The sequence below is a fragment of the Zalophus californianus genome, chromosome 7 (genome assembly GCF_009762305.2).
Source record: "Zalophus californianus isolate mZalCal1 chromosome 7, mZalCal1.pri.v2, whole genome shotgun sequence".
Taxonomy (NCBI): Eukaryota; Metazoa; Chordata; class Mammalia; order Carnivora; family Otariidae; genus Zalophus; species Zalophus californianus.
The window spans coordinates 143,540,864-143,554,316 of NC_045601.1; the positions used below are offsets into that span (position 1 = coordinate 143,540,864).

General features: G+C 45.2%; 1 protein-coding gene across 5 annotated transcripts in view; it reads left to right on the forward strand.

Moving 5' to 3' along the window:
- The first annotated feature begins 2,483 nt into the window (after nucleotides 1–2,483).
- SCGN (secretagogin, EF-hand calcium binding protein) overlaps nucleotides 2,484–13,453 on the forward strand; it is a 35,325-nt gene continuing 24,355 nt past the window's right edge. For 4 of the 5 annotated variants that reach the window (XM_027602845.1, XM_027602849.1, XM_027602848.1 and 1 more), the window contains exons 1-4: nucleotides 2,484–2,695; nucleotides 3,565–3,635; nucleotides 7,876–7,968; nucleotides 10,896–10,985. In XM_027602845.1, the coding sequence (XP_027458646.1) occupies nucleotides 2,614–2,695; nucleotides 3,565–3,635; nucleotides 7,876–7,968; nucleotides 10,896–10,985 (336 nt within the window). In that variant the 5' untranslated portion in view covers nucleotides 2,484–2,613. The remainder of the gene's footprint in view (nucleotides 2,696–3,564; nucleotides 3,636–7,875; nucleotides 7,969–10,895; nucleotides 10,986–13,453) is intronic. The other variant, XM_027602847.1, reaches the window with a different exon arrangement.

A 13,453-nucleotide genomic window follows, 5' to 3' on the forward strand; every position in this document is an offset into this window, starting at 1 on the left:
TTTTTAAAGTTATAATTGTTTGCGTTATATGCTTACTGTAGAAAGTTCTAAAGCAGAACTACAAACAGCAGAATTAAAACCACCCATGAGTCTCCCTCTTCCCCATTCCAGAGATAAACATCATTTATATCATTATTGTATATCCTTCCATTTTTTTCTACGTATAGAAACGTGTTTTATTTTACAGAATTGGGTCATACTATATGCACACTTTTGTAATGTGCTTTTTTTATAGCTTGCTCTTATATTCTAAGCAATGTGTGTGTGTGTGTGTGTGTGTGTGTGTGTGTGTGTGTGTGTGTACATGCATGTGAGATCAGGCTTCAAAATCAAGATTTCTTTGTATGCAGCAAAGCCCATCATAGCCATCAATTATTTAACCACATTAGACCCTGATTATTACTTCTGACGTTTGCCTTATTTTTACTTTGTCCATTATTTATCAGAAAACAAGATCAGTCACTACCTTGGTGAGTTCGTGCAGATTATTATTCCTGACTGATGTTTGACACTGTATCCATAATTACCCAGGGCCACACATAACTATGGACACTGAGCCACTCACTCTCTCGTCCCGCTATATTCTCCAATATTTGTACCTATCACCTTCCCCAGAAGTGATGATTATTCAAAAATCCTGAGACTTATTTCACCATTGTCTAAATGTCTACATATGGAGATTTATCATTTCAGTAGCTAACCTACATTGAGTGTTTACTGTGCTAAGAAGTGTCCATGTATTTTTTCATCTTACCTTTATGACAACAATGTAGGAGCAAATGCTTACAACTATCCCCATTTTTACAGGTGAAGAAAATGAGGTTTCCTCTGAGTAACTTGCCTAATATCACAGCTAGTAAGAGGCAAAGCTGGACCTTAAACCCAGAGCTATTTGCTTCTAAACCGTGTTTTTCATTATTATTAACCAAAGTCCGTATTTGTTCAAATTTTTTTACTTTTGCCTAATGTCCTTTTTCTGTTCCAGGATCCTAACCAAGGTACAATATTGCAGTTAATTATGATGTCTTCTTAGACTCCTCTTGGCTATGACAGTTTCTCACTTTTCTTTTTTCTCCATATCATTAAAAAAAAAAACCATACAGTCCCCTCTTATCCCCTATAAGACCACAAAAGTTATAATATTTTGTGCACTCCTATGAGGGACTCTGACCCTCACAGCAACCCTCCAGATCAGATATTATAATCCTCATTTTATAGATGAGAAAACAGAGTCGCAGACAGATGCAAACTAATGGCCCAGGTCACAAAGTTAGCAAGTGATGGAGCTGGGAAACCTAACTCAGGACTGTCTGACCAGGGGTGTCATGTTCTTTTTACTACTGTAGTTTAGTATATGTGTTTTTTTTTTTTTTTTTAAGATTGAGAGTGTATGGGGGGGGGGGAGGTGGCAGGAATCTCAAGAAGGCTCCACCCAACGTGGTGCCAGAGGTGGGGCTCGATCTCACGACCCAGAGATCATAACCTGAGCCAAAATCAAAAGTCAGATGCTTAACTGACTGAACCACCCAGGCGCCCCTAGATGTGCTTTTAAAAAATAAATTTGAATGCTAATGTGAGAGTCAGTGTCATAAAGAAAACTCTGTATCTTGTCCAACTCTCTTAATACCCAAGCTCTTTCTATAGATTCCTCAACCAAAAGTTCTAAGCCCATGGTCAGAAACCATCAGTACTCATCAGTTCCCTATTTCACAAAGCAAACAGTCAAGTTTTGAACAGTTCTGATCATTAGAGTTTTTTGTTCCTTCGAATGATTTTTGTCTTTTGATCTTGGTGAGGCTTTTATGAGCCAAACACAATCATCTACGTCTTCTACCTAAGAGCTCCGCAGTTGGCCAACATGTCTCCCCACCACCACCGCACTCTCTTCTCCTGGTAGAACATGGCATAGTTTAGACTTCCCTCAACATGCTGGTACCCTGCGTTAAACGACAGTTCCTTGCAGAATTCCTATTTAGTTGCAAGTCCTTATGGTGCTTTATAGCCTAACAATAAGCATGCCCTAAATACTCGGGGACCAATAATTGCTGTTGAGCGTCTCCTTGCTTACTGGTAATCTCCTACCACTACCAGTACCACCCCTCTCCACCTCGCTCCCACTTTCCTCACACACTATTTCTAAGTCATCAGGTCCAAAGGGCCTTAACAGACACCTCTTCCAACACCTTAATTGCAGGAGCTCTCTCTAGAGGGGCACAAGTTTGGGTGTTCAGTCAAAGGTAAGGGGGAATATTTTCTCTGAGTTTGGCAAACAATTTAAAGGGCAAAGGCAGTTAGCCACGGAGGGCCCAGGACGGCGCCTTTATCCCCAGTCCCCCACAACGCGCAGGCAGACGAGGGCCCCCCGTGGGGTGCGCGGGGGCGGAGCGGGGCGGGGACCCGCGCGCCTGCAGGGGGGCGGGCTCCGCGGTCGAGGCTTGGGGACTGTAGCGACGCCAAGGCGCTGCCACCCGCCGCCTCGCCAGTCGCCCTCGCAGACAGGTGCTCAAAGCAAACCAGAGAGCAAAGAAGCAGGCGAGGGAGCCAGGAAGGAGCCGCTATCAAATTTCCCGGGTGTTCCTCGCCGGCAGGTGCCTTAGCTTTCTGATCAGCACCATGGACAGCGCCCGCGAAGGGACTCAGGGGCGCTTGGACGCCGCGGGCTTCTGGCAGGTCTGGCAGCGCTTTGACGCGGATGGTAAGTGGAACACGGCACTGGCACATTCAGGTGTAGACGTGGCTCCAGCCCAGCCCCTCTGAAAGGACCTAGAGTTTCCCCTTTCCGTCGCAGGGAAAGTTGTCTTCCAGCGTTGTTAATGCAGTGTACTAAACCAAACAGATGTTAGGTATACTGGAGCTACACATCTAGACGTCTGTGTAAGTTCAGGGTCAGGGGAGGGACTTGGTCCCGCTCCCAATCTGTGTGTGTGTGTGTGTGTGTGTGTGTGTGTGTCTAAGATGATATGCCATATATGACACAGATCACTACATATATTTAGGCTTGTGGCTGGCAGGCAGCTGTCTGAAGTCAGCCCTCCCTAAAGGTGCTCTTCAAAGGGAGGATGAATTTTACCAATTTTCAAAAAGACACTACTCCCCCACCCCAAAAAAATCTACTTGAAAAGAAAATGGAACCACTTAACATGTGCTTTATCTTTAGTAATAATTCAACAACCATAAAGAAAATAGCTAAACTGTGTTTTGACTCTGCAAAGTAAGATTCAAGAATTACACCTGTTAAATTTTCCCAAGCTTCCAAGTCCTTGCGTTGGATTTCTTCTAAAATTCATGTTTGTCTGTGGATTAAAATGTATGTATTTAATCGCTTTCCTTTTCCAATTATTCATATCAACCCAGCACAGAGCATTTACTATTGAATGTGTGTTTACTATTCAAATCCATGTCTCCGAGAGGTTAGACACTGGCACATGGTTATTGGAATAGTGGAGAACAGTATCCATGGGGATTCTACAGATAGTGAGATTCGAAACAATTTAGATAAATAGTAAATGTCACATGTCATTCTATGTAAGTGACTATCACTTATGCATCTCTTGTTGCATTTAGAAAAAGGTTACATAGAAGAGAAGGAGCTCGATGCTTTCTTTCATCACGTGTTGACGACACTGGGTACTGAGGTAAGTACTTGTGCCATGAAGCATTAATTTATGTGCCTTTAGCAAAATACAAGAAGCATCAAAGTCTCATGTTGATTTGCACCTATTAATCTCATCTGACCTCTTTTCTTCCTTGCCTGTGTGTAATTTTTCTCCATCTCCTAGCAACATGGAGGAATTGAAGCAGGTTTTATAAAAGGTAAAACTGCAGCGTTAGATGTGCTGGCCACTGACTTTCAGTGTAACATCTGTCATCCCCTCGAGAGACCCTAACTATGGATTCAAACAACTCTGTTTTGCACGTCTCCTTGGTTACGTTTCTGCTAATGGATGTAAACATGGAGATAAGGCAGCTCACTTTGATCAAAAAGGTGGAAGAGATGTTAAGAGCTCTGAGGTTCTGAGTGGTTAGTGCATTTGATACTCCTTTGATAGCAGACCACAAACAAATAGATCTTTTAAAATCATTTTCCATTATTATTTTATTAGAAGAGGTCATAGATTTCTTAGGGAACGACAAACCAGAAAATAATCAATATACCCAGAGCCCAGGTATAATAAACGTAAACCTATGTATTGTGTCCATGTCCTTCCCTGATGGTGAATCTGGCCTCGAGAGATGGAGATTAACTTTTGAAGATCCCTGTACCAAAGCAGAGGAAAAGCTCATACAAAGACACCCCAGCCTAGGGATGGGAGACCCTAGTCAAAACTCCATCAGGGGACACATGGTAAGAGGAGTAGCTCTGGAGACGGTAGCATTTACAGTGAATTGTGGAGATCACTTATCCTCAGGTAGAGAACTGTCTACACAGAAGAATAAAGTGCCTTGCACTTTTCCTGTAGGAGCCCAGTGAAGGGAACAAAGCTCTCTGTGCCACCGAGGAGTGCTTCGTGGGGGTGTTTCTGGGCTGGGGTTGGGGGCAGCCAGCTGAGAACAGAAGAGGAGCCCTCTGCCTCCAACAGCCACAGACCTCGTCTCTGCGTGTCTCTGTCTCTATGTACATAGATCTCTCTCTGTCTTTGCCTCTCTTATTCTTTTGATGTCTGTCTGTCTCATTTTTCTGCCTATTTCTGTTTCTCATTCTGATTCCTGGCCCCTATCTTCCATTGTCTCTTGACTTTGTCTCTGACCTCTCTGTCTCTCATCTCTCTGTCTGATAGGTCTCCCATGTGTCACTGTCCCTCCTGTCTCCCTGTTTCTCCTTCTATCTGCAGTCCGTCTCTCAAAGCTCTCTTGTCCCTCCTTTCCCTGTCTTTTCTTTTCCTTTCTATTTCTCACCTGTCTCATCTTTTTTTCTTTGCCCCTCATTTCTTATCTTTCATCGGTTTCTCTTCTCTTCTCCTTCTTTCCCTTAACACTCTCTGTCTTTGTCTCCCGGTCTCTCTCTGTCTCGGCCTTGCTCCTACTAACTGCCATAAATACTAGGGCTCAGAGCGTTCCAGAACCCATGAGTCAGACGCCGTTTTGTCATGTAGGACAGGAGTATTTGAGGAAAACAGATACATGAAGTCAGAACCACTCAAAGTCTTGGAATAAACTGGATGGTCCAGGAACCCAACCCAACCTCCCAGCGACTTAGAACTTCACACGCTTCCAGAAGCTCCTTGCCTTCGTGATTTATAGGAAAGAAGGAGAAAAGTTGCTGTCCGTGTTGAAGGAGTATCTTATTCTCAGTCATGAAGTGGGGGTGGGGCTACTAAAAAGCAAGGGTCTGCTCTGAGCCAAGGACACCGGGAGCCAACTTCCTCTGGGGCTTTGGCTAACATTGGAGACATTGTTGTCATTAGTGACGGAGTAGAGGGGTGCCTCTCTTCCTGCTGGGCACTCCGTCTCTTACCCCCCCTCAGAGCCAGTCTGGGGACTTGCCCTCTCACACAGGGGCAGGCATGGTCCTCGCAGGACAGGAGACAAGGGACTCACCAGTGTCCTGTGCCTCTGTGTGTCCCATCCCCAAGGAATTTCAGTACATTTGGGGTTTGCCTAGGATCTTGCATTTTTAAATCACCCTAAGTCAGTGGGTATCTCTCTCACCCTCTGTCCCTCCAGGAGCAATGACTGCCCATTGGGGGGGGCAGGGCGGGGTTCTAATAGACTCAGGCTGGTCTCGCTGGGCTCAGGCAGGAACCCCACCTTCCTCTTCTCAGCGCGTGCCTGCGAGAGAGCTTTTGAAGCAAGATCAGTTGAATAAGCCATTGTCCAAAAATGTCATCATCTGCCATTATTCTGTTTCAAAATGCTGAGACCTTACCCTGGGGAGTGCGGTTGTAGGAGCCTGTGCTGGGCCCTTCATGCTCCCTGGACAACCATGATTAAAGAAACTAGTCCTGAGTCCTGATTCTGGGTTTTTTTTTTTTTTTCCCCTGCCAAGAAAGGAGTAGGCCCTAAGCATGTCCTTAATCAGAGGGCAGGACTTCCCAAGTGGATGTGCGTCAAGCTGAGTGACAGTCCCCATTTGTGACCCCTGCCTCCAGTCAGGAATGCCCCAGCAGGTAGAGAAGCAGCTGCAGGGAGGCCTCCAGGATTGGCCCTGCGGTGTAGGAGTGGCAAGCCGTTCTTCAGAGGCCTGAATAGCTCTACTTTCCTCCCTGATTAGCAGGTCACAGAGGCCTCGGAGGAAGGAATTTTAGGGCTGCCAACAGCAAGGGGCCTGCTGCTCAGGCTCGGAGAGGAACTTGTGTGATCCCCTGCTTCTCAGGGCCTCTGCAGGGACAGACTTAATGGAAGCATCGGGTGTTTTTGCTGCCGTTCCTGTTACTCACCCCTTCCCTCAGCCCCCCGCCTTTTCCTTTCAAATGCTCAGAACCGGCCTCTGAACTAGGTCTGGAGAGAGCGAGTGCAGAGCAGAGCATCACTTTCTGGGGCTGTGTCCACGTTCTTCCTGTCAGATTCTAGCGCATCCTGGGCCTCCTTCCATGCTTCAGAGACGATGGGGCCTGGAGTCTCACAGAAAGGGGGCAAGGGGGTGCAGCTAGGAAATACAGCAGAGGCAGCCCCTAGGCTCTGTTGCTTTAGGTCCAAGGGATAGATAGTCATGGGCTTTGGAGTTAGCGGACAAAAGTCAAGGTTCTGTGACTTCAAACTAAAGGCAGCACATAGACTCTGGCCACAGCTTCTTTGGCTTTACGTTTGTTTATCTTGAAACTTAATTTTCCACCCACGTGGCCTATGTCTGCTAACGTCCTTTGGGAAGGCCCAGCCCACCATAAAGAACCATGTATTCATTCCACAGATACTCTATTTCAGAGATACAAAAATGACGGCTGTCTTGGAGATCTCTTAATCTAGAAAGCCAGCCTGAAATGCAAAGAGAAGACCCACCTTGTGGAGTGATCCCCATCACATTTTTTTCTATATGGTGCACGTATGCAACCCATAAACCCAAACCCAAACACACACAATCCGAGGTGCCAAGACTAGAGATGCTGATCTCTCTCTATGTAGTGGGGCGTCTCAGGAGGAAGCCTGGTTGGCAGGGATAGTGCGGGATCGGATTAGGGAAAGTATTAGGGAGACTGAATTTAGCATGGCTGCTGGGGTCTGGAGTCTTGGGATCTGGCACTGCTGGGGAGTGTTTCTGCCTCTCAACTCTTCCATCAGAATTTCTTCTCCACTGTTGATTATATATGTCATATTTCTTTGTACGAACCCTTCAGTCCACTGACGAAGAACAAGTTAGTATGTAGAAAAGGTTGTAGGTGGAAGCGAGATGAGGCATCTTTGATAATTCAACAACTACTTTATTGCTTTTTTTTCCCCCTTCTAATTATTTTTTTTCCTCAGTGGACCCAAGGAGAAGATTAAGGGATGAGCGATGGCAAACTGGCAGTCTAAAAGAGCTGGGCATTTCACTTAGAAACAGAACAAAATCTCTTGAGTTCTTGGGAAGAGAACTTGGGAGTCCTGCAAATGAGCTTAATGGAGGTGTTGTCTGTAGACAAGCTGACGGGATCGGGTTACCTCAGTCCGAGGCCCCTTAAAACCTAGTCTCTCAGCTTCTCTTCCTTCATTCATGTTTTAGGAGTTCACTAGCCAGCAGGTTTCACCTGCTCAGGATTCTGATCAGTGGTTCTTTGCTCAAGAAATCTCCACCACTGTTTTCCCTTGTTCAACATGGGAGGCTCGCTTTAAATGGCTAAGTAACCTGCTTTCCGGGTAGACTAACGTAATGATCAGGCTCTATGCTCTGAATATTTGATATCCTGACTATATTTTTGGAATGCCGGTGGCTTTAATGTGGTTCTGTCTGGCCTGTTTTAGGAGGCAGGCATGGAAGAAAATGTGCGGAGAATGAAACAGCAATTAATGGCTGCCCAGGATGTCTCTAGAGATGGGCGTGTGCAGATGAAAGAGGTACCTTTCCGGACTGCCCTTTTCCCGACTGTCCCTTTCTTGACCGAGGCTTTTTGGGCTGTCATTTCCCCTGAAAGATAATGCAAATCTTACATCTGATTGGGAAGCTAGAACTCTCTGCCAGGCCAGTGACCTACCCAGCATTTTGAAGTAATCACCTCTCCTTTTCCAACTGCTTAGCAACCCATATCAGTTTCTTTAGGTCAAGCAACATTTATAGTTATTTTAGAACTGGGGCGTTGATATGCTGGAGGCCTTGCAGTTACTCAATCCAATGTGTCTCTTTGCTGTGTGCTGTTCAAATCCAACCTGGGTATAAGGACAAACTGACTAACAAGAAATCAGTTGAAACTCCCGCATCAGGTCCCAGCGGAGGTTGGGGAGCTCTAGCCCTGGAGATCATTCGGAACAAAACGGACAGCAGCTATCTCACTTCAGCTCAGCCCACATAGTACCTTTCTCTTCAGAAAGTTATGATAATAGGGCAAGATAATGTCTCCTTATAAAAAGTAGACGTGTTCACCAGGAAGGAAGCAGCCTCCTCAGAACACTAGATGTGTGAGCGTTTCCAAAATTTTCACCCCAAGGCAAAAATTATATATGTCACCAACAACTATAGTATAATTGATGTAAAGCAATCTGCGTATCCATTCAAGGAAAAGCAAGTGGAAGCCTCAAGCTAGAAATACCAAAGGACACATGACCGCATGTTCACTGCTGCGTTCTCCAGGCCGCAGAGCAGAGCAGAACATTTAGCGATGCCCAGTAGATATGTGTGGGCTTAAGAAAGAATAAATGAAGCATGGGAAATGCCTGGAAACGATGGTGTTATCTTATTAACGACAGGCAGAGCTTCTTGCAGAACTTGGAAACCTGGCAACAACTTTGACACCCAGGCCAACCATCAGTCGTGGAGTCCCGCAAATGCACATAACGGAGGTGTTGTCTGTAGACAAGCTGACGGGATTGGGTTGCATCAGTCCCAGGACCCTTAAAGCCTCTGGAGTCTGTGAGCTTAAGGAGTAGCTGGGCTCCTCCATCTCCTCCTGCTGTCTCCGTCTCACTCCAATCACAGGTCGTTGAGACAAAAAAAATCAGCCCACCTGGAAACATTTTAGATATTCTAGCACAACTAAGATGAGGCAGAGGTTCCAACTGAGACCCGAAGCCAGGCTGGTGGGTTATCTGTGCATCTGATTTGTCCGGGCCCCTCTGTGCCGCTCCAATCAAAGCTGAAGACAGACTGGGTTCTAAAGGCTGAGGACCGCTGAGTCACATTTTAATTTGGTTTCTTGGCTTGTGCTACCCCGTGTGAAAAAGCATGTAGTTCTGAAGAGCAGATGCCGATTCTAGCTGACCTTGGCCCAGACCCCTGTGGCAGGGGTGAGGCGGGAAAGAGGGGAGGCGAGGCAGCACCAAGTCCACGTGGTGAACATGAGACCTTGGCCAAGTCACTTCTCCCGAGCCTCTGGTTCATGGTCTTCATCAACACGGTATTAGCATTTATTGAGGGTTGAATTTGTACCAGGAATTTTGCTCAATGTTGCTTATAAGTAGCGCCTCATTTTACCTTTGGCTTTCACATAAGCACCAGGATATAAATATTACAATCCCCGTTTTACAAGTGAGGAAATTGAGGCACAGAGAGATCAATTAAATTGTGCCAGATCAAATAACAGGCGAGCGATGGAGAAGGAATTTGGATCCCCTCTGAAGCCTGTCACGGACACCGCACTGTCCTGCTCCCATGAATAAAAGGGGGTATTGATACTTACCAGTAGGGCCGGTATGAGAATTTAGTGAGATCATAAAAGCACGTCGCCAGTGCCTGCCACATCGTAGCTACTCGATATATGATATTCAAAATATGAATGCTCTCGTTCACACGGTAGGTCCTCGAGCAGACCCACGTCCAACTAGAGAAGTGAGTAGGTGTGTGGGCTCATGACGCTGACCCGCCACCGACAGCCTCTGTCTGGACTCACTGTGGCGGGGCACTCACCGCGGAGATAGAAGGAATGGCCATTCTTTACGGGGGACAACGCAAGCCAGCCCTAGCACAGTACGGAAGGGTGGGATGAGCCCAGCCAAACACACCCACGTGCTGAAGCGAGAGTTACAGGGGAAGAAAATGTCACCGTTTCTTCAGGGGAAGAAAATGTCACCGTTACTCATGGGAGAAGTGACATCAATCAGTAGAAGTGTGCTCAGATAGAAGGAGGGAGAAATGGATCATACCTGGACCAACGATGGGAGCATCACAGAGACACCGATAATGCAGGAGAGAAACAGCCGACACTCAGGACACCGACGGCAGTCGCTCCTCTCTGTGCCCGTGGCGTGAAGAGACCGTGTGTACAGCATCTCCCCAGCATGGCAGGAAGCTGGAAAGTAGGGCCCTAGTCCGGGTGCCACCACTTACTGGCCACATAACTAAGGCAAGCTCCAGTTTCCTTAAGGAATAAGTAATAATGGTCGTGTGCTCTGTACTCTCTAGGTTGTGGTTAGGATGAAGCGAGTAAGCATCTGTAAGAATTTAGAACAGTTCATGGCACATATAAGAATTATTCACTCTTTTAATTTTCTATTATATGATAAAGTTAAATTATTTTAATATGGGAGAGTCTTAAAATAGTGCCTGGAACATATTAAGCACTGACAAATTTATTATTAAAATTAGGATTATGATTTTGGATCGTAAACTCATGGGAGGCAGAGGTACCCACCGTGTTCCTTACCTCGTAGCGGTGCAATGCTGTTTGAAAGCATCAGTGAGTCCAAAATGGCAGTCGAGGGCCCAGAACTGCCGTCTGAGCTCTCAGTCCTGGGAATCCAAGCCCTCCTGTCCTATAGTATGCCCCACCATGTCTTTTACCCAGGGGGCACTGGCCAGTGTGGCTGACGGCTATTTCTCTCTGTTTCTTTAGCTTGCCAACATGTTCTTGTCTGAGGATGAAAACTTCCTTCTGCTCTTTCGTCAGGAAACCCCCTTGGACAGCAGTGTGGAGTTTATGCAGGTAAGTGTCGGGTTGTGTCTCTACAGAGCATGAGGCCTGAGAAGAAGCCAGGATCCCAGCCACCGACCGTGGCGGCCCCCACTCCTGCCCAGTCGCCAAGCCCACAGAGGATAAGACCAAGCAAAGAAGCCCTTGGTGACGAGCCAGAACTCAGGCCCCAAGCCCCAGTGTGTTCTGTGAGCTGCCCTAGCCTGCTCCCCAGTTGACAAAGTCCTTCAGCCTGGGCTAGAGGAGGCGCAGACAACAGGCCGGCAGGCCGACATGGAGGAATATGACGGGGGTCGGCTGGGAACTCCGGAGCCCAGAGAGCAGGTGCCCCATCCAAAGCAGAGAACCCGTTGGCCGGGGCGGGGGGGGGGGGGGGGGGGGCTCCGGCGAATTGCTGTCTTCTCAGAATGCTGTCTGGACATCTAGACTCTACGTGAAACTACTTGTTTTTATATGTTGGCCACTAATTCTAGTTTTGAAGGTATAATACCATGAAAACATAACTCACTAGTGAGCCCATCCAGCCTTCTGTTTGCAATCGCTGTGCTCGAGAGAAAGGGGAAGGCAGTCAGTGGTTCCTCTTAACTCCTCTTTCAGCCTCTAGGTGTTACTGTCTGTTGGAGAAAGAAGACTAGGAAAGTCAGAGCAGACTCAAGGCAGCTACTGCAGCTGGGGGCCCATTCCTGAAACAGTTACCAAGTCCCCATTTAGGAGATAATAACTTAGTACGCTTTTGCACGACTGCATTTACTTCGGACCAAGTGAAAGTCATAAAATGGAGCAAGCACGTGCATAGACTATTCACAGGAGAGATCTGAATGGACAATAAATGTATGCTGGTTGCCAAGAAATGCAAATTTAAAACAACTAATTTTTGCTAATCAAAGTGGTAAGGATTTTAAGAGGATCAACAAAACACGTGGTGCCAGCAAGGAAGCACTGAGATTGACGCTCATGATCTGTTGGTAGGCATGCGCACTGCAACGATTTTATGAAAAACAATTTTGCAAAAATGTAATCAGGATCCCTTAAAATGTCATTATCTGAAGTTAAAAATATCTTTACCTTCTGACTTAATAAGTCTACTGCTCTAGGCATCTATTTAAGGGTATAATCAGAAATGTTTGTATTTGGAGGAAATGCGTTAAAATGTTAAGAAGCAAAATTATGCGTGCATTATGATCTTAGTATTATTTAAAAAATGGTTCACCCTAACACCTACATAAATTAGACCATAGGTAAATACACATAAGATAAACACTGATTGCTTTTAAGTGGTAAGATTTCAGATGATTTTCATATTCTTTGTACTTTTATATTTTCCAATTGTGCACAGAATCATAATTATTTACAAATTATTTTAAGTGACATTTTCAAAATAATTTTAATGGTGCTTAAAAATGCTCTCAGAAAATTTTAAACGAAAATAATAAACAGATTGCCCAAGTGTATAGACAATATGACCTCCAAGTTAATCTTGTCATGTGTGTAATAGAATGTAATGGAAAGGAAACACACAGATACCCCTGGGAGAGGTGTATATCTGCAGAGCGTAGTTTTCTCCTTTTTATAGGTCATTAATTTTGTACAGTGAATATGATTTACTCTTATAATCAGAAAAACAGTATTAAAATGTTAGGCCTTGCATAGTATAGAATAATTTTGAGGAATGGGAAAAAGGAAAGAGCACTTATGGAGCTTTCCTATCTTTTTGTTTTTCTTTTAACTTATTCCATTTACCCCCTCCCTTCTAGTGGGTCGGTTGTTTCTGTAACAAAGAGCTTTCCCTTTCTCTACCCAGTTAAACTATATATATATCACTTCAGACTCTTGATTTTTTTAAGTTAAATTTATTATAACCTATTACTATCCTCTATATATTTTTAAAAATTCTAGGTTAATGCCTTTACGTTCCCCCTGAGCCATAGGACCTTAAAACACTTTAATGCTGACATATGGCGCCCAACTCCCGTGTTGTGATTGTCCGGGATATGCGTTCTGTCTTGTTTTCTTTAACCCCACAAATTTTATGCAGTCAAGATGTGTTTTCTGCACCATTGCTTTTTGTGACTTAGATTCTCCTTCTTTGTGTCCCTCCTTCCCCGAGTATTATCCTGAACTAAATTCTGTTGGTAAAAACTTTGCCTGGAAATCTCCTTATTTTGCTTACATCCTTTAAAGCTAAGCATGCACGTTGTTTGCATAAAAGCCTTTGGGCCTCCAAGGGCTGGCTCAGTTGTAGTAAAATTGTAAGATAAGGTAGATGGAAAATGGTTGGAGAATAACATTTAAAAAAAGCATGGAAATGGTTTTCCTTATTATTTGAAATTCTCATTCTTAGTTTTGGTATATTCACACAGTAAAAGTTCGACTATAATTTATATTTAAATAGTTGATTTTGTAAGTCTGGCTGAGTTCAGGGACTGCACGGCATGAGGTTTCTCAGTCTCCTGAGAAGATATTGCCCGTCAATAGCCCCA